The 21,684-nt window shown below is 42.3% G+C and overlaps 1 protein-coding gene across 1 annotated transcript in view; it reads right to left on the reverse strand.

Moving 5' to 3' along the window:
• SGCZ (sarcoglycan zeta) overlaps positions 1–21,684 on the reverse strand; it is a 587,076-nt gene that overhangs the window by 132,520 nt on the left and 432,872 nt on the right. The window contains exon 3 of the mRNA XM_028743817.2: positions 18,512–18,613. Coding sequence (XP_028599650.1) covers positions 18,512–18,613 — 102 coding nt within the window. The remainder of the gene's footprint in view (positions 1–18,511; positions 18,614–21,684) is intronic.

Raw genomic sequence — 21,684 nt, forward strand, 5'->3', positions numbered from 1 at the left:
CACTCACATTTTCTGTATTTTAATAAAGTTGTGGCCAAAAATTATGCCAAAAACCTTAAACAAAAATGAACGTGTGCTGTGTGAATTTTTTGGGGGTGGCACTGCGGAACTCAACACGCAAAGCGTGTTCTCACTAGCAGAGAGCACGTGTTGCGGTTGGGGAGCAGGCCACCATCATGATTAGGCAAATTTGGAGAACCCAAGCTGGTAGGGGGTTAAATTGGGTTGCTGGGGATTTTTCGGTGTTGCTATTTTGGAGGAGGAGTCAGAGTCTATAAATTGAGGAGTAGGACTAGGGGACGTCCTCTTGGCCGTTTTGCATCGGATCACCCGCCCCCCTCCCTTTTTTAGGGTGGTTCTTGGGTTCATTTGACCTTGCTCTGCCTGTCATGGGGTCGTTCGCATTGGTGCGGGGGCCCAGTAGGAATTTTCCCATCTGGCTGATTAGTGTGTGCCTTTGGGTTTTGCCTACTGCTTAGCAAATCGTCACAACTTGTAAGGTTGGCGGTTAGGCATTGGTTAAATTGGTGCTTGGAGGGGTAAGGTGCCTATCCCTCCAAATGATGCGAATGGGAATTCCGTTAAAGGAATCCAGGGGCTTGCCATTCTTTCGTCCTTGTCCGTGGTGCCGGGCTTGGGCCGTGCAAGCCCCACCGGAACATGAGGGTGAGAGGTGTTGGACTGAATTCCCAGCCTCATTTCTCCCCAACACTTGTTTCCCACGCTGGCTTCCGGTGGTGCCCGGAAGTTTCAGCTCTGTCCTCGGGGGCAAGGACAGATAGTCATAACCAATGCCTAAGCAACCACTCACATTTTCTGTATTTTAATAAAGTTGTGGCCAAAAATTATGCCAAAAACCTTAAACAAAAATGAACGTGTGCTGTGTGAATTTTTTGGGGGTGGCACTGCGGAACTCAACACGCAAAAGTATTTAGCAATTCCAAGTTTAGCAATCTTCAATTCCTATGTCACCCTTTCTTCCCTTTCCTTCCTTATGTATATATTTAAAGTGCTGGTGAAATATCCTTTTATAAAATACATGGGATACAATAATGCTGTTTTCTTCAGGATTTTGGCATTACAGTGGTACCTCAGGTTAAGTACTTAAGTCGTTCCGGAGGTCCGTTCTTAACCTGAAACTGTTCTTAACCTGAAGCACCACTTTAGGTAATGGGGCCTCCTGCTGCCGCTGCGCCACCAGAGCACTATTTATGTTCTCATCCTGAAGCAAAGTTCTTAACCTGAGTTACTATTTCTGGGTTAGCAGAGTCTGTAGCCTGAAGCGTATGTAACCTGAAGTGTATGTAACCCGAGGTACCACTGTAGTTAAGTCTGAAGTACATCTGGTAAGTCTGGATTAGTTGCGGCCTCATGTCAAAAGATAATATGCCCTACATATTTCCAACATGGCATGTCAAATCTTGGCTGTGTTCTGAACCTGTCCTGTTAGGTTGGGGTTGCTAATATTTTTGGACCATGGACACATTTGCAAACAGGAGAAAGTGTAGTGGGCACCACACACACAACACAAGCAATCACACACTTCAATCAATTAAAGTGAATGCAATAGAATGCACTGTCTATTAACTTTTACCATAGAACCATTAGCATAATGGCTTAAATAAACGTTAAGAAATGGTTTTATGTCACTTCACAACTTGGAAAAGGGGTTTTCACAACCCCTTGCTTCTACCTTACTTATTCTGTTCCTCCATCCACTATAGAAAATGATAGTAGATCCCTGATAATTACCCTGGAGGTTTTTCAGTTCGAATGAACTTCTTGGGTAATAATATCCCACCATTTCCAGTAAAATACTCAGACATCTGTGCAAAGGACCAATGACTCTGAACTCATAAAATGAGTGACACCGTGACACACACAAAAAATGATGTGCTCAAAAGGTATAGTTTTGCAAATGGATGACCTCAGAAAAGCTGCAGTGAAGTACAGAAAATCAAGGGCAACGTCATGAATCATCAAGATCTGTGGAGCTCAGCCAACTTAATTTCATGGCAGATATGATACAAGCTCCAGTAAAAGTATGAATGAGTGGTCCCCACTGGCAGAGCCTGTGATTAAGACAACATTATATAGTGTTCATTGACAATGAACCAACTCATTACAGTGGCGCCCTATCAAGTTGAGAGATAGAATAGTACGGGATAGATGACTTTGTTTTTTACAGCATTAATAAAATCCTGAAGGCTAACCAGGAAAAAAAAAATTGGTTGACTGATATGGATTTTATGGACAAAGGTCCAATTTAATCACAGAACCAGAAAAGCACACCGAGGCATCATTAGGTGATAGGATTTGATTTGCTTATTAGGAATTATGTTGAGGAACAGTAATTTAGAAAAGATGTGTGTGTATGGAAGTACTCAGTGATACCTCCTAAAACAAAATAAAACCATACAATTCAGAGGGAGGAAACTTAGGTAAAGGTAAAGGTACCCCTGCCCGTACAGGCCAGTCTTGACAGACTCTAGGGTTGTGCGCCCATCTCACTTAAGAGGCCGGGGGCCAGCGCTGTCCGGAGACACTTCCGGGTCACGTGGCCAGCGTGACAAAGCTGCATCTGGTGAGCCAGCGCAGCACACGGAAACGGCGTTTACCTTCCCGCCAGTAAGCAGTCCTTATTTATCTACTTGCACCCAGGGGTGCTTTCGAACTGCTAGGTTGGCAGGCGCTGGGACTGAGCAATGGGAGCGCACCCTGCCGCGGGGATTCGAACCGCTGATCTTTCAATCGGCAAGCCCTAGGCGCTGAGGCTTTTACCCACAGCGCCACCCGCGTCCCTAAACTTACTTAGTAGCTATTGCTACTTTTTGTGGGAACAAGTTCTGTAATTTATGCACTGTGTGAAGCAATCATTTTGTTTATCTGTCCTGAGTCTTTCAACATTCAGCTTCATTGGATCTCCATGAGTTCTAGTGTTATGAGAGGAGAAAAACTTCTCTCTCTCTCTCTCTCTCTCTCTCTCTCTCTCTCTCTGCATTATTTTATAGAGATGCATGCCTACTCAATCTCCTTTTTTTGTTTTCTTCCTTCAGCAGGACAGAGTGTTCTTTTCAGGCCTTAAGATGCTGGGGAGATCTAATCTTGCCGAGGCAACTCAAATATCAAAGTAATAAAGCAAACATTCTAAACTGATATTCAAAATACCCCCCCCCCCCATTTTGGGAATCCATTTTAAATCTTTACCAGGATATGTAATAAATGAATTGGCTATGCATCATTGGCTCATGTATTGATCTTTCTAACTTTTGTGGTGAATATTTGTTTTAGGTCTAGATTTTTCCAGCACAGGAAGCCCTCTGAACACTCGAATGGAGATAATGGTCTTTGAACTTTATAGGTGAAGGGAATGCATTCTCTGAGGCCACCAGAGGAATCAATAAGTTCACTCCACCCTATTAAAAAAAAAGAAGAAGAGCAGGAAAGCTAAATAAAAGTTCTTTTGTTATAGACTCTAACATGGATGGAAGGTGCTGTTGGTCTGTTTGAGATGTACTAGAAAAATAAGAGGCCTCATTTCCTCCACTCTTGTTATCCACAAAAGACCTATCCAAAGCCACTCTATCATTGATTTTACACTACACATGAATTATCCAACTATCTCACAAGATTGCCTGAAGTGCACACGATATTATTATGCCTCACTTTCCGTGCATAAAAGATGTAAGTACAGGATGAGAACGCAGAGAGTCTGCTAAATTGTTCAAGACCAATGATCTCAGGTACTGCCTGAGCATATGAGTGCTGCTGATAAGAGTGAGAATTTAGCAGGAAGTGCATTGCTAGTTTGCCTCTCAAGCTGAGGCCATTTGAAGTATGCCCAACAATATTGGCATTTATTTATTGGCAGCATTTGTACATCACCCTTCACCAGCGCAGAAATTCACAATGCGAATTGATAACAGAGCTTCCATTTCCTCTCCTTCTCCCCGCCCCCACCCAAGAAAACAAAACAAAACCCCAGTCCTCCAGAGCTGATTTTGAGGCTGAGAAGGGTGCTGCTGGGGAAAAACAGGAGGGGAAGAGGAAGTTCCTTTGTATGCAAGGAAGTCTGTTGTGGCAGCAGAGCCTCCCAATTTCCTCAGATCTAAAACATCCATTTCATTTAAAAGACTTAAGAGAATTTAAAATTGCCTTTGAGGACAAGGATGCCAGATAAATACCCCCAAGTAACAAATTCCACAGTTGGCACTGCCAATGAAAAAGTCTTTCTCTTGCTGCCACTTGCTAGACCTGCTCCAGAGCAGAATCTGTCTCCCAGAATATTGTATTGCTGTCTTACGGAAGACTTTTGTTATATTAAGGAGAAGAAGAAGAAGAGTTTGGATTTGATATCCTGCTTTATCACTACCTCAAGGAGTCTCAAAGCGGCTAACATTCTTCTTTCCCCTTCTCCCCCACAACAAACACTCTGTGAAGTAAGTGGGGCTGAGAGACTTCAGAGAAGTGTGACTAGCCCAAGGTCACCCAGCAGCTGCATGTGGAGGAGCGGAGATGTGAACCTGGTTCCCCAGATTACGAGTCTATCACTCTTAACCACTACACCACACTGGCTCTCATTGAGAGAGGTGTGGGGCTCAGCAATTGCTCCTCTCAATGATAGAAATACCTTGGGCCTTGGTATTTAAGAGGCTAATTCTGTTTAATCCCTAGTTAGTTCTCAAATCTAGTTTTGTTGAGATGTCACTGTGTGAGAATGGCATTTGGAGTAAGGAGGGCTCCTTGGAAGTTATCTGTGCTGACTACCTGCCAAGTACTAGCTAGTCTTTCATTCTGATGGGAAACTGATATGTCAAGCGAACACCAGCTGTGGCTTATGTAGCTGCAAGAGTCACTTTGATGGGAATAAGAACCAATAACACATCTGTTCATGAGAACCTCTGCACAGGCTGGACCGCAGAAAGTGGCGTGCGCAGACCACAGCTCCAGCTCCATCTTCAGGGATCACAGCTGCTGTTGGCAGGACTCTCGTCAACTATAGACCATAAGGGAGTAAGATAATGCCAATGCTTTGAAACTTTCTCTTGCTATTTAATAAAATCTTTAGCCTTCATCCCATTTGTGTGTTCGTTGTGCTCTGAATCTTAAAAGAAGCACTGTCCCCTTGGCAACAACAAAACGCGCATTAAAAATGGGCACATGAACATAAAATCAAACAACACATTCAGTCAAAAAACCCTACTGATGTAACCCTAGGTATCAACAAAAGACACTATGATTGTGTGTGTGTGTGTGTGTGTGTGTGTAGTTATGAGTTTGGTGTGTCTTAAACTGGATGCCAAACCTCTCTAACACCTGGATCCAACAGGTGTTAAAATATAAGCCAGGCTAGCTTCCTGATGAGGTGATCGCCTGGGTAATGGGCCATTAAGGGAAGCAAAGCAAAGGGAGGCTCTGTGTGAGATGGCAAATGGGTGGGGCCCTTCCTTCAACTCTCAGATCATTAGGACAAAGGCAGAGTCTAGAGTTGAGTTTGCAGTGGATGTGAGCTTGAAGCAAAGCAGCAAGCAGAGAGAGAGAGAGAGAGAGAGAGAGAGAGAGAGAGAGAGAGAGAGAGAGAGAGAGATATGCCGGATTTCTGCTTGAAAGCGCATGGAACCCCTTGACTCTCAGACTGCTCAGAGATTGGGGTGGCATGTATAATATCTTGCAAATACAGTGTACCCAAAGCAAATACTTTGTCAGTATAGTGGAAGCACCCTGAATGATGAGATACAGCTAATTAAGATGGATTTCCTGAGCATTAGAAGCATATTCTGGACACTTTCCAAACATCTTCTTTACAATCAGTGAACAAAGCAACTCCTCTCATTATACTATTACAATACAAATTGCTGTTGATAAGCCAGATTGGAAAGATTCCATTTTTCAGTTATATGTAATTTAAGTGATATATTTTCCCTACGCAAGCAATAAATCTTCGGGTGGGGGTGGGGAATCGGTTTCATCAATCATTGTACTATTGTATAATCAAAGGAAGAAAGTAAACAGATGAATGCAAAAAAAGAAAAGAAAGATAAGCAATAAAGACCACGCAGCCTTATTTTTAGCACTGCTTTGGGATTTTTGTATTTGGATGTGCCAAATAATAATTTTCTGATACATTACTTTTGCTAGTCAAACTCAGCCACTACTAAAATTAGCAAGAGTTGTGCATATGCTAATTCATATAGGAGACACAACAGGGTGCTATGCCAGAATTTCACAGCATCTTTCTTTTTTTTCCTTTAGATTGGCTAGTTTTACTTGAGCAGACTGGCTTTAAACAGGCCACTGAGCTTTGCAGGGTTTCAAATAGGGAGAATTCAGGTGCTTATAGCAAAACAGTGTCTAAGCCATATTGTGTCAAATAGTATACATGCCACAATGAATATCCCAGTTGTAGAAAATGCTGAATGCTGATATTTACACATGGAGGATTATTGCCTAAGCCCCCACCCTCTGTGCCAAAACACAAAACAGCTTATGTAGTGCCCAGAGGGGTGCCGAGAAACTACTATGTGAAACACCTTTCCCCAGTTTGCTTCATGACCTCCTGTGTGTGTTTTAACTAGGTGGTTTCAAAACAGGATTTCTCAGGCGCATTTTTAGAAGCAATGTTGGAAAATGAAAGTCACAATCATTTGCGTGTCGAGGTCCCCAAGACAACCCCCCAATAAAACACAAGTGACACATTATTTTTGTTTAAGGTTTTTTGGCATAATTTTGGCCACAACTTTATTAAATTACAAGCAATGTGAGTGGTTATTTAGGCATTGGTTGCAACTATCTGACCCCGCACGGGGACAGTCTGACATTCGCACACCTGTGAAGTCAGAAAAGGGTAAGACACCCGAGGAGAGAGACGGGACTGGGAACCATGCCTCACCTCTCCCCAAATGCTCCCAGGGGCTCTTGCGTGGCCCTAGCCCCTTGACAGGGTTCGGACAAAAGCATGGCGAGCCCCTGGGTTCCTTTAACGGAATTCCCTTGCAGCAGCAGCACTATTGGAGGGGCAGGCACAGCCAAATCCATGCCCCTCCACCAACCAATTCCCAAACCAATGCCTAACCACAACCTTACAAGATTTGCTACGCAGTAGGCAAAAACCAAATGGCACCAGCCAATCAGCCAAATAGACAAAATTCCTACCGGGCCCTGGCCCCAAAAGCAGACGACCCCATGACAGGCATAGCAAGGTCAAGCAAACAGCCTAAAATAGGGAGAGAGGGCGGGCGATGCACGCAGCGAAAAGAGGAAGCTCAACACTGCGTGCAGGGCATTTAAAGACTAGGGGTGTCAATCAAAAAATGGCAACATATAAGTTTCCCCAGCAACAGCCTGCTAAGGGTGGCCAAACTCTTTCCTGCCCAGCAACAGTGGGGTGTCTTGCTAGCCCCCACCGCAACATGTGCTATCCATGAAGGAGAACACGCTTTGCGCCACATTAATTAAATGGAGTTTTGCTTTGGCTTCTTGGGCTAGTGTTTTTATTCCACTGCCTTAGCAGAGAGGGACACGCAATATACAGCACTGCGAGCTCTGTGGTAATATAAATGGGACTTTCAGAATAACATCATTCTAATTCACGGCATGCAAGGAGGCAAACACAAGCTTAACACAGACTGAATCGGCTCCAAGTTCACAGGCTTCTAATAATAGGAAGCTCCTGTAGAAAAGGCTCACAATAAATTTTCTTTCTACTAGATCATGTGTTGGGCTAGGAAAGCTTTGGGTATACTAGAAGGTACTGTATTTCACAAAGTCCCAGGTGTATGGAATTAGTTAAAGAAGCTGGAGGGGAGAGGAAATAGGTAAAAATAATAGCAGCAAGAATGACAGTAGGTCCCAAATGTCTTAAAAAAAAAAAAAAGGTTATGAAGCCATCGTAGACTAAGCCCAAGAGGATGAGGAACTACATTATTACTGACTGACACTTTTGTACTTTATAATCCATATATTTGTTTTCAGATTATAGAGAGAAAATTATGTGATCCATGGCCTTCAGAGAAATTTATTCCTGCAGTTTACCAAGGCCTGTGCATCCCATGAAAACCTATGAAAAGGCTATTGAGCAACTCATGAATCATTATCTCTTGAACAACACCTTTCTATCAAAGGGGAGCTAAGTAGTATCCATTACTGTGCAGAAGGGCAGTTATTTATAAAGAAACAAGGTGCCACGTCTTTTTCTTTCATTGAGTGATAGCTCCCACCCAAGTGAGTGGAGCTATATCCTATTTTAAAATATGCCAGTGTCCATTTAAAAGGTAACTCCCATTGCCTTCAGTAGGGTTGAAAGCCAGCAGTGCAGAACTTAGTTCACAGAAGTTGCTAAGCTACTTCCAATCCATCGTGCCCCACAAATAGCTTGCATACTAATTCATATATGGTTTGACTCTAGCTTTAGACTCATGAAAATGCAACCTGAAAAACACTTTTCTGGGAATACAAAATCTAAGAAGGCAAAAATACAGTTATATGTGAGCATTTTCTTTCTTTCTTTCTTTCTTTCTTTCTTTCTTTCTTTCTCTTTCTTTCTTTCTTTCTTTCTTTCTTTCTTTTTTAGCTTGCTGTGACTTCAAAGGAGTGCAAAAGATGACATAGAAAATGTATGACCACAGCTGCAAAAGCATACACACACACACACACACACACACACACACACACACACACACACACATATATATTCCCTTAACAGATTTTAGCTGACCAATGACAAATATACATACAGTGGTACCTTGGTTTAAGGACAACTTAGTTTATGAACAACTTGGATTAAGAATGCTGCAGACCCAGAAGTAGGTGTTTTGGTCTGTGAATTTTGCCTTGGAATAAGAACAAGTTTCGCTTCCTGTTGAAGGTGTTCCATTTGTAAATGGAGTCCCCTGCTGCTATGGTAAAACATGCCTTGGTTTGAGAACGCTTTAGTTTAAGAACAGGCTTCCGGAACGGATTAAGTTCGTAAACCAAGGTACCACTGTATGTTATTTTTACCTATATTGGCACCTATTTATAATGAAGCGCTGGAGATAAACATAAATCACTTCTCTTTCCTGTTGTACCACAATCACCTTTATTTAAGTCTGGGTTTGGCTGAATTCAGGGCAGAACTTGTTTTTTCTTCCAGGGCTCATGGGGGTTGAGGGGGGAGAAAGGAATGTAGCTTTGTGTTGGATCACATGCTTTGCAAGCAGAAGGTCCTAGAAATTCTTAACAAACCCCTGCGAACTGTCGACAGCAAGGCAAACTGTTGTGTGACAACAGTCTTACTTTTTTCTTATATGCAATAGTTGTGACGCTATTGTTAAAAGTGAGTCAAGTAAATCACATTCCGTCAATGTAATGGTGCTACAGCTTATACTTTGAAAATGGCTGAACAGATTGATTTGAAAGCTGGCAGAGAAAGATTTGAGCGTGGTCCATGATGAATATGGGGTAGAAGGGGTTTTAAAAATGTTTCATTTTAAATTAGTTAAATCTCCAACAGGCATTGCACATTTGTCTTACATTAATTTTGCTGGGGCGGTTTTTCCAGAAAGATTTCACTCTTTGTATTGTGTGTTCTGGAGAACGCAATGCTGATCTAAGTCAAGGAGAATATCTGGTGGGTGTTTCTGCCCATGAGACGTATTACATGTTTGTAGTATTTATTTTATCTTATTTTATTTTATTTATAAAATGCATTTTTCTAACCAAGGTTTGTCAATGGACTTGCTTATTCTGCTGTTGCTAGGCAACACTTCCGGACAATCTTTCCCAATATAGAAGCATTCTGTGGCTAGGCTAGATTCTCACCCACCAGGCCACAGACTAAGAGTTTACAGTTCAGGTAGACCAAGAGGCTAGAAGTTAAGATGTGAATGGAGACAGCAGAAAAAAAAAACACAGGCAATGAGTATAAATAGTTTGAGAGGCGTGAAGGAGAGGGAGAAATATCTCTGAGGTGCACAGCAGATGGATCACTAATGGGCAGCTGTTGAAGGCACAAGAGCGCCTTGGGGGAAAGCAGGACATTAGGGAGCAACTCTGTGTGCTTTTTCTGTTTAATATCCTTTCCCCTTGCAACCTTTAAAGGTTAGGGTTGTCAATTGACCTGAAAAGTCCCAAACAGGCCTGCTCCCAAGAGACCACAGTTCAAATCCCCATCCCCAGACATAAAACTTGCCCGGTGACCTTGGGCCAATCACAACCTCTCAGCCTAAACTAACTCACAGGGTTGTTTGTGGGGATTAAATAAGGAGGGGGAGAACCAAGTATACCATCTTGAACTCCTAACTGTAAACCACTCTCTGATCCTCGAGTGGAGGGCAATAGAGAAATTTAATAAATCTGTTAAATAAATAGAACCTGAAGCCTCACACCAAACTTCAGCACTGGCAGAAGTCTGGCAGAATACTGAGTTGAGCAGGCAAGCAAAGAAGATCTTACTCCTAGTATTTATGCCAGTCATAGTAAGCCCAGAATTACTATTTTTTTTACTGTTGACCAAATGCAGTAGAAGCTGGAGAGACACTCATTCCGATCTCTCCTGGAAGAATTGTGCCCTCAGTGCATGTAGGAGCTTGCTTCAGCATCAGACCATGATTAAACACCCAGAGGCTCTGGCTAAAATACTGTAGCTATGCTGCTTAGTAGGAGATTACATGGAACATGCATTTTCAGCTTCCCAATTCTAAATTAGAGTATACACATGCTAGCCTGGGGAAATTTCCTGATAGTTGTGTGGTTCTAAAATTCAGCCTCTTCACCCTTCTGCACACCTTTTGACCTACAGGACACAACTCCTTTCAGTACTTCACCTCTGTTCCATCAAATAATATGTGAAGTTGCAGTCAAATTATTTAAAAGGTTGTATGCCTTATGATAGTGGCACACTTTTCTTAGCCGTAATTTAATTTCCACTTTGATTTACACTCATGGGGTTGCATTTCACATTAAAATGTATTTTTTCTTTTTATAAAAAAAAGAAATCTAATTACACAGAGGTTCATTTATGTAACTATAATATGAAATAAATTATAGAAAGGTCATTTATGCAACCATAAACTTTTGATTGTGCAAAGTACTACATCAGAGGTTAGGTATTTGCATTTTCTCTACACTGAAGCAACCTCATTACTGACGATTTACTTAAAAATTATGATTAGCTAGTCCCCCCCCCCCCATTTTAATCATCTATGTCCTAATAGTTTCTTTTTTTCATGGTCAGAACTAATAGGAAACACCAACCTGCCTGTTCTTAATTGATGCTATCTTTTATGTTTCTTTCGTACATAAATAGTGTAAATATATATTGTACATGAATATTGTGCAAAATATTGTAAATAAAATATATTTTTTAGAAGTGTAATAAAACATTTTGCATCATTATCTATTTAAAAGGTAAAGGTACCCCTGCCCGTACGGGCCAGTCTTGACAGACTCTGGGGTTGTGCGCCCATCTCACTTTAAGAGGCCAGGGGCCAGCGTTGTCCGGAGACACTTCCGGGTCACGTGGCCAGCGTGATATCGCTGCTCTGGCTAGCCAGAGCCGCACACAGAAACGCCGTTTACCTTCCCGCTAGAAAGCGGTCCCTATTTATCTACTTGCACCCGGGGGTGCTTTCGAACTGCTAGGTTGGCAGGCGCTGGGACCGAACAACGGGAGCGCACCCCGCCGCGGGGTTTCGAACCGCCGACCTTTTGATCAGCAAGCCCTAGGCACTGAGGCTTTTACCCACAGCGCCACCCGCGTCCCCATTATCTATTTACTAAGGTCCTAATCCAATCATGCCCGCACATCAGCATGTACTGGTGTGTATGAGAGCATATAACAATTCCAGCTCCTAAGATGCAATTGGATTCTTAATGACTATGATTAAAAAGTTCAACAAATTTATTGTAAGCATCTTTCCCCTGTCTGTCTCCTACACATATATTAGGTCCTGTATGTACCAACCCTGCTACAACATACAATGTTGCCAGGTTGAATGAATGAAATTTTATTTGCGTCAGCCATCAGCCATAGCAACACAAGAACATTACGAGACACACAGAACAAAATAGGAAGTCAATTATATAAAACACGGTTCTGCATAGCAGTGGTCAAAATTCATCGGCTGATGACCTGCGCCACAAACTAGTTTTAATGAACACCCATATCAGAGTGCTTTGTAAATTGATAGTCATAGCCTTTTATGCTCTTCCACATCCATTTAATGTTCTTTTATATTCTTATAGTCTTTTATATATATACCTTCTGTTTTAATAATTGTAGCTTTCTAAAACGTTTTACAGATTTTAAATAATTGTACACCACCCTACTTATGCTGGTCTATGACCGTAATAAAGATTTGGTTGATTGATAGGTCCCATATGCACTATACATTTAAAGCATTCTTACAGAACTTTTAGATATGGCTTCCTCCAAAGGGATTCGTTACGGGTGCTGAGAGTTGTTGGGAGACTCCTACTGTCCTCACAAATTTCCAGAGTTCCCTGGAAAGAGGGATTCACGGTTAAGCCGCTCAGAGAATTGTCAGTCATACTGTGAGGGAAGTCGTCTCCTAACAAATCTTATCACTCTTAACAAATTACAGTTCCCAGGATTCTTTGGGGACACCATGAATGTTAAAGTGAGAAGAGGGCTTTGACTGTATGGTGCAGTTGTGATCATATACAGATGTTCCATCAGACACTTTAGAATTTTGAATGGAAAGAGATTGCCACTCAGTCATTCCCCCCCCAATTGCTTTCTATCAGTGCCTTGAAATAAAGAAAACCAAAACTTTCAAACAGATGCAGTGTTACATAAATACATTAAGAATCAATAATAAAACACTAAAGGAGATCATCGGCTAATAATAACTAATGTATAATGATACCCTTTCCACACATGACACAAGGTTAATCACCAACGATTCCAGCTAAAATAGCCACAATAACAACAATTGTATTATTCAATTATTCAAATGCCAAGGAGTTGTTGTTCCATAGATGGTTCTGTGCCTCTACAAACCAACTGGAATATTCTAGATCTCGAACCAGGAAGCTGGTATTTGTGCCTCCTCCCCTTAAGGTGAGGTATCTGACCAGTTGCTTATTCTTCAAAAGGTGGGGCAAGCCCTCTTCTGCCGAGTTCCTTTATAGCCACATCCCAAAACAAAATCTAGAAACTAGAAACAGGGGAAGGCTGGGAGATTATACAGATGACCACTTGAAGAGCACACATGTAGCGAACATATTTCTTTTGTCTCTGTGCATGGTTCACCAACCCGCTTGCTTGGGAGGGCACCGATGTCCTCAAGAAAAATAAAGTTGAAAAGCAAATGAAAAGGGATGGATTTGGACTGGCAGAAAAAGTTGCTGCAGGTTGACATTAGAGCAGTCAGAATGAACATCATGGGAGAGGGTGGAGTTGCTAATAGCCTATTAGGTTGGTAACAGATTTATTAGCGGTAGGTTTCTGTGAGGAAATCAGAAAGCTGATGCTTAAGAGTTGGCTTTTCCTAGTCTCCATCCCTGAGCCAGCACAAACGTTAGAGTGGAATTATCAGCTTGGGGAATAGCACAAACCATTTAATTAGTGTCTACTACTCAAATCATTTGGGACACAGGTGGCGCTGCGGTCTAAACCACAGAATATAGGGCTTGCTCATCAGAAGGTCGGCGGTTCGAATCCCCGTGATGGGGTGAGCTCCCGTTGCTCAGTCCCTGCTCCTGCCAACCTAGCACGTTTGAAAGCACGTCAAAGTACAAGTAGATAAATACGTAGGTACCGCTCCAGCGGGAAGGTAAACGGCGTTTCCGTGTGCTGCTCTGGTTCGCCAGAAGCGGCTTAGTCATGCTGGCCACATGACCCAGAAGCTGTACGCCGGCTCCCTCGGCCAATAAAGCGAGATGAGCGCCGCAACCCCAGAGTCGGCCATGACTGGACCTAATGGTCAGGGGTCCCTTTACCTTTACCTTTACTCAAATCATATTTGAGTATCTTAGAGGAGTGGCAGTATGTGCCGAACTTAGTTGGCATAAGGTGCTTTGTTGATGGTGCAAACCAAAATGAAGCAGGGAGAACCTGCTATGATGAGAAAGTGGCAGCATCCTCAAATCCTTCCTTTCTGTGAATGACACACAACCACAAAGATGTCCGATGCCACACTGTGGACTTGGGGGGGGAACTGCAGCCTGTCCAGTATAGGTTCAGGCATTGTCACTTCTGGAGAAACCTCCACCGAGACAGGAAGCTGTATTTCTGGGTATGGGAATCACTGCAGGTGGAATTGTTTGCATAGGTGCCAAAGCACAATGAGCAACAGAAACAACCGCAGCAGCAGAAGGTTGTTGATGTCACTCCTTGGCCACTCATACATTGCCTTCTTTGAGGAAGGTTTAGAAATTAACACAGGTCCAGGGGCAAGGAGCAATAGGGGATGTAGAAACGGACACCTTAGGAGTTAAAGAATGATGCTGGGCAACTATTTCTGTCTGCCCTCAAAATGAGGCTACAAAGATGGTTATTGTGATACCTGCTGCTCTTTGCCACAACAATGCCCTCCGATTACAAAAGTCTGCTGAGTAAATTTCAGGAAATGTCAAATTCGGTTCACGCTCTTCTCCCAAATTATCACGTCACAGGCGATTTCAGGTCAATGCCCAACTAAACGTCGAGATATTTACATTCCTTAGTGAGCCTGTGGGCACCAGTTGCCAGCTAGATCTCTAGAATGTTCCCAGGGGTGCTTCATGCTAGCACAGAACTCATAGGTAAGAATCCACAGAGACCACAAAGAAGAATAAATTTGCCACTCTGTCCCTCTTACTTTCTCCTTGGCTAATGTGAATTGCTATAGAGAATAGTGAAGCTCTACACTGGTGAGGAGGGGGAAGGACAGAGAGCTAGAAAGATTGAGAGTGGGGAGGGGGGAAGCTTCTTAAATATTTGGACAGTTAGTGCCAGCGTGTGCAGAGGAAAGTAAGACAACATGAGAGTAGAGGCACTTAAGGAATTCAGTTTCTGTACATTCTGATGCTGATTTGTCTGATCTGTACTTCCTAGACAAAGTGGCACAAATCTGAAAATAATTAGTCTTAGGATTTTGCACTTCTTCAAATTTTGCAATGCTTTTTTTTTTGCTTATGCATACACACACACTTAGATATGCATGAACTGAAACAAAACAAAAAATCTAAATTCATATTTTGTGCTAGAATATGTATCTAAATTTGGTATTTATTATAAACATATGCATTTAATAAGAGTTTTGTATAATTTTCAAAAATTGTTGATTAATATGTAAACCAGATGGGATGGATTTATTAATACGAATCCATGATTATGTGAAATTGGCACAGACCTGAAACAGATTGAGCTATCCATCCAAACGTGAGCAGGGAATGGGAGAGGGAAGGAAAGAAAGCAAGAGAAATGCTTTCAGAAGGGGGTATTAGTAGTAGTAGTGGTGGTGAAGATTTGTATTGTGAAGATATAGAGTGGAAAGGAATGAGACATAAGGATGGAGGCCCTTCTTCATCCCAGTCTCTAAGCCATGAAATTTCCATTTTATCTATTTCCTATGGGATTTCTATCCCATCTTTTAAACCAATTCCCCAAGTGGCTTACAAAAAATCCATAGCTGACAAGTGTCCCTTATTTGAAGGGACAGTTCCTTATTCCAGCGCCATGTCCCACTGCTGTCCCTTATTGATGGATGTCCCTTAAATGTCCCTTAAATGATGTCCCTTAAATTTCAAAGGAAGCAGCTCCTCTCCCTCCCTCCCTGCCGGCCAGGGAGGAGGGAGGCTCCAACTGTGTTGCTTGGCTGTGTTGCTCACCCAATAAGAAGTCTAAGAATGACTGGGGGGTGGAGTATGCATGCCTTGTGCTGATCAAATCGGCTGCGTTGCCTGGGGACTCGCCTTTGCTCAGTGCTTGCCAATGGAGAGGTGATGGTGGTTTTCCTTGAGGCTTTGTTTGGCTGCTGGCTAGGCTTTCTGCCTTTGGCTCAGAGGGGCTCAGAATCGGATGGATACGTCATCGAAGGCCCACTCACCCTTGCTGGTGAAAAAGTCTGTCTGGAGCGGGGGCACATGGTGGGGGGAAAGGAAAGGAGATCTCGTGGGAGGGGGGGGAGGCTGTGTGTGTGTGGCTCGTTAATGCAAGCTGAGGGGTTTTTTGAATGCTGGACGCCATTTTGTTGCACGTGCTGCTGCAAACTTTGCAGTGCAAAGCCAGGCCGGGGAGCCATCTTAAGTTGAGGCTGCATAGGCCTTGTGGTGCATGTGATTCAGATTCTATTCAGTTGAACCTCTGGTTACAAAGTTGGTTGGACAGTGTTCTCGAAGCTACCCAGCATGAGTTTGACCAGACTGCAGGAGGACAGGAAGACTGGAGTGCTTGGAACAAGTGAGGCTGCAGGTCCCTTATTTTGGCTGCTGGTCCCTTATTTTCATGGCTGCTGGTCCCTTATTTTCAAATCTGTAAGTTGACAGCTATGAAAATCCGACCTATATAAGTTCTCAGTATTCCACCCCACCCAATGGGGCATGGCAGTGCAATCTGAATCAGGATTGATTCAGAGCAGATGGGGCCACCAGTGGACTGCTTATTACATTGGAGACACAATTCTAATACACTGACCCTGTGCAAGTCACACGTTAAGAAACATGGCCCCAAATGAGGAAATGGCAGACTTCCCAGCATACCGTTAGATGGGGGTAGATGTCAGGGTCTGGCAGGGCTCTGATGGGTATGTGACAGAGGTGGGAAGCTTGGGGATTGACTTTGGAGAGCAGGGCAGTGATTTATGGAATTTGGCACAGGTTGTGAGGTTCAGCGGAAGAGGAATGGCCAGAGCTGGCAGAGGTGGGTGTGCAGGATGTGTCAGAGGAAGAGGCTGTTCAGGTGAGGGACAGGCCAGTTGAATCCTCACCACCCCCCTGCCCCAGTGTCTACTGGAACCAGTAGGGGCTTGAAGAAAGAAGAGCAGTGATAGTTTCCATGTAGGAGAAAACAAGCTGGGTTTGTGTGGTTCCATTGTTGCTGCAAGCGCTCTGCAGGACAAACACCTGGGAACAGCTGCTTAGGGCCTAGAAGTGTGGGAGGGGGACTGTGGGAATTTCTGTGTACTTTTGTCAATTAAAAAGTAACTTTCAGACGTGTGCCTTTCCTGGCTGGTGCCTAGGACAGCAGCTTATAAAATGTACACAACTTCAGTGGGCGTTTAAATCAGTGCTTATTGTAGCCTTTCTTGGGACTGACAAGTTTTTAAATAGCTCTTCATTCCTGACAACTTTGGAGCAGCAATGTATATTAAATTTCCCTACACTTCATTGACTCAAAACATTTTTGCTTCACTCCTTGATTACTGGTTAGCATTGGCATGCTAGAAAGAACTCCTGAACCGAAGAAAGCAAAACACAAGATCTTCTAAAAATATATCTTTAAGAACTCCGTTGCCACCTGACAGAATTGTAATAGCTGGCTTGCTCTGCAGAATTTATAATGTCTCTTGTTTTTCTGTAATGGCCTACTTTAAGCAGTAAAACAATTACATACTAAACAATAATGTGATGGGCTGCTTTAGCTAATGTACTTTTGGATGAGATACTTCTCATATTAGAACATTCCCAGCCTCTGTTTTATTATAAAGCTGTTCACTAGTGGACACACACCAGTGCGTGCTTAGGCCTGTTGGTTTCAATAGGCTTAAGCATGTTTACATCTACGCTAAATTATGGCCTAAGGATGCAAGCATGAATACTTAATTGGAAATAAATTCTTTGGGAAACGGCCAAGCATATGCTCCAAATGTACCAATCTGCTCATGATGTCTACTAGATAATTCTTAAAAGTTGAATAGTGAATGATACATTCCCAATATATACCTACTGGTAGTTCACTGCTATAGTATTAGCTTTCTTTCTTTTTTATTTTCTTTTTTTGAGTAAATACATAGTCATTTAACTTAGAGGAGTCCTGATGGGACAGGCCAGCCAGAAGCAGGACATGAAGGAAATAGCTTCTCTCACATTGTAGCTTCCTAGCCGCTTGTATTGACTGGTGATATGTCTCTGAACCTCTGGTTGCATTCAAGAGTAGAATCTGTATGAAATTTGTAAAATCCCCAAGTTCTTTTTACAGTGAAGGCAGCAGAAAAACACAATTTGAAGTTAAGGTTTCCAAAATGCATTGGGCCATTTCACACATCAGCTACCTATGTCATAACTGTCCGTGTCACTCTGAGGAACTACGCTTTCACACAGAATAAGCAAGCACAACCAATATTCATCTTAGAAATGTTGCAAGGTATAGTCAAGTGAAAATTTATCATTGAGGTAGAGTAGCCTTTAAGTTCCCTATGTGCCTCTACACTGAAGGCTCAGAAGGAAACGCATTTGGACTCCTCACCTAAATGTCAATTTAAAGGTATCTTAGAAATCCAATACTTTCAGTGAAAATAACGAAAGCAAAAAAAAAAAAAAAAAAGAGAAAAGCCTTAAACTTGTTATTTATTTAAGCAAAGCAACCTACCTTTCGAGAATGGATTTCTTTCACATACAATGGAAGTAGAAATTCAGATATACCTTCAAGTCGAATTCCTTTTTTGGTGACTCTCAGATTCCCCATTCCATCCTAGAAGCAATAATATACAAATGTATGTATATGCCGTTGAGTTGGGCAGCTAATCACTATATACAATGCATTACTTACTCCCATCAAACCTCAGGTTTAGAAGGTTAATGCTAAAAGCAATGTAAGTGCAGGCGGAAGTGAGTATGCCTGTCTGATTATGAGATGATTCATGACATGAATGCACATCTGTCACGGTTTTTGATAGGCACATTGCCTACTGGCAACATACTTTAAAAACTTCAAGACATATTTCTTTGACATGTACCTTTCTATAGTTTGAGCTACCTAGTTCATAAAACTCTAGGTTGTCCTCCTTTATAAGAGTAATATGGATTGGGCCCATGTTTATCTGGAAATGTAGAGGTACCAGGAGGAAAGCCACCTGTAGCCTGAAGGTTTGAACTTGCAAGTATGTGAGAAGCTTGTGATCAACAGGAATAGCATACTACTCCATAGTTCCTATGACATTTCAAATTTAACGTTACATAAAATCATAGAATTATAGAGTTGGAAGAGACCCCGAGGGTCATATAGTCAAAACACCCTGGAGTACAGTGGTATTTCGGGTTACAAACACTTCGGGCCACAGACTCTGCTAACCCAGTAGTAGTACCTTGGGTTAAGAACTTTACCTCAGGATGAGAACAGAAATCGTGCGCCAGTGGCGTGGCGGCGGCAGAAGGCCTCATTAGCTAAAGTGGTACCTCAGGTTAAGAACGGTTTCAGGTTAAGAATGGATGTCCAGAACAAATTAAGTTCGTAACCAGAGGTACCACTGTACAGGAATCTCGACTAACTCATACTTTGTCAGGTGGCCATCCAACCTCTGCTTAAAAATCTCCAAGGAAGAAGAGTCCACCATCTCTTCTGGGAGTCTATTCCACTGTCCAACAGCTCTATACAAATGTCAAAGGATTCTCTTATATTCCCACTCAATAAAGAAGTTCCTGGCCATTTCACTCAGAATTTGCCACAATTACTTTGGAGCACACCAAGCATAGAAAATGCAGACAGACCCATGTTCATGGACATATGCTGGAGAATTCCTGGTACATATTCTGAGGGGTCTTTTTTAAAAAAACAAGAACATGGAAATCTTTTTCACTATTTGTGTTTTCACTGTGGGAAAATTCAGTGTATAAACTGTGAAGTTGCAGAGTGTTCTTTTGGGGATAAAACAGCGTGATTCCATGCATGTTGTCTTCAGCTCCTTGGAGCATGCTAGATAAATATGCTAGATAAATAAGAGCCTATGGAAGGACAATGGTATTTTATACAGTGTGGCTCCCTCAACTTGCCTATACAAGGCAAGATTACAAGGCAGAGGAAATATGCATTTTTTAAATGGTGAATGTCTTGCTTTTGCCAGGCAGAGGGTTACAACACATAAGGGGTGTTGCTTTTAGACACCCCGACTTTGTTCTGTATGAAATGTTGGCAGATGTCAATCATTACATGCCCAACTGTTCATCAAATGTTCTCTTACTGTTAAATATTATTCTGTAACTGGCACAAAATATTGTTAAATGTGACACAACAGAAGTTTCAAAACTGATTTCCAGGAAGATATTGGGCATGCACTCTCAGTTCACAATGGATGATAGTGAGATGCAACAAACCCCCATGTAATTTGAACGATGGAGATCCACTCATGGGAACTGGGGGACCAACATCTAGAGGGTCACAGGTTTCACATCGCTGCCCTACAACATGTTCTCCAGATTCCTATGCAATGCCCTGGGATCCTTTGTCAAACATGTAGAGGTTCCTTGGTAGATTTTGTATGGTAAATGTTCCCAGAAGGTAGGAAGTTTGAAACAACATTGCAATATACTACTGCATGTCAGCCATCTATACTGTTAAGTGCTGAACACCATTGCATGCCTGATATTAAATACTGTTGGATGACAATATTCAGACAAGTGTAGCATATAGATATACTGACCACACAAAGAATATGTGGGAAATTGTCAACATCAAAACTGCTTTTTGTTGAGAATCACTGGTAAGTACATTGATTTCAACTTTAAAATATACAGCTTCTCAACAATGATTCATCCTCCATTCTCCACTAACGCCTGCCTACTGAGACTGAAGAGTTACATTATGAGGACAATTTCTCCAAAGCACATCACACCAACTGAAATAATGAAATGTTTTCTAGAATAAAATATTAGTGCAGAGCTTCAAATGCGAAATATTTAAAATTTAATAGGATGAATGAATTGGAGCTTGGTTTAAACATGAGAAGAAAAATGCAACTCTCTCCCTTTTGAAAATAACATTTTCCCGTGTTTGTGAACAGCAGAACTTTAGGTACATCTAATACAAGTAGAGCAGTAGCTAGTCACATTGAAATAATAATGGTCTGTACATATATGATTTTCTACCAGAGGTCATGCTGATCTTCCAACATGGGTAGGGAGCATGGAATAGCTACCTTGCCTCTTATTATTATTATTAGAATTTATTATTTATACCTCGCCCATCTGGCTGGGCTTCCCCAGCCACTCTGGGCAGCTTCCAACAAAATATTAAAATACAGTAATACAGCAAACATTAAAAGCTTCCCTAAAAAGGGCTGCCTTCAGTTGTCTTCTAAAAGTCTGGTAGTTGTTGTTTTCTTTGACATCTGGTGGGAGGGTGTTCCACAGGGCGGATGCCACTACCAAGAAGGCCCTCTGCCTGGTTCCCTGTAACTTGGCTTCTCGCAGTGAGGGAAAGGCCAGAAGGCCCCCGGCGCTGGACCTCAGTGTCCGGGTAGAACGATGGGGGTGGAGAGGCTAACTGGGTTGTCAACTCCCTATGACTACAGGTAAATCTTAAGCCTGAGGTGATCAGGCTGCTGATGAAGCCATGGCTAATGACAAAAGGAGAAGAAGTGCAACTATAGAACCCATAAACTGACTACAGCGCCTTGCATTCCATGCCCTGAGAGCTTAGATGTGGAGGGAGCCAAGACAAGCTAAACAGGGCCACAATGTTAGGAGAGAAAAAGACAGTCATCAACACCATACATTTAAAGCATGTTTAGCACCCATTAATTGACTCACAGAATTGTAGAGTTGGAA

This window comes from Podarcis muralis, chromosome 9, assembly GCF_964188315.1.
Source record: "Podarcis muralis chromosome 9, rPodMur119.hap1.1, whole genome shotgun sequence".
Lineage (NCBI taxonomy): Eukaryota > Metazoa > Chordata > Lepidosauria > Squamata > Lacertidae > Podarcis > Podarcis muralis.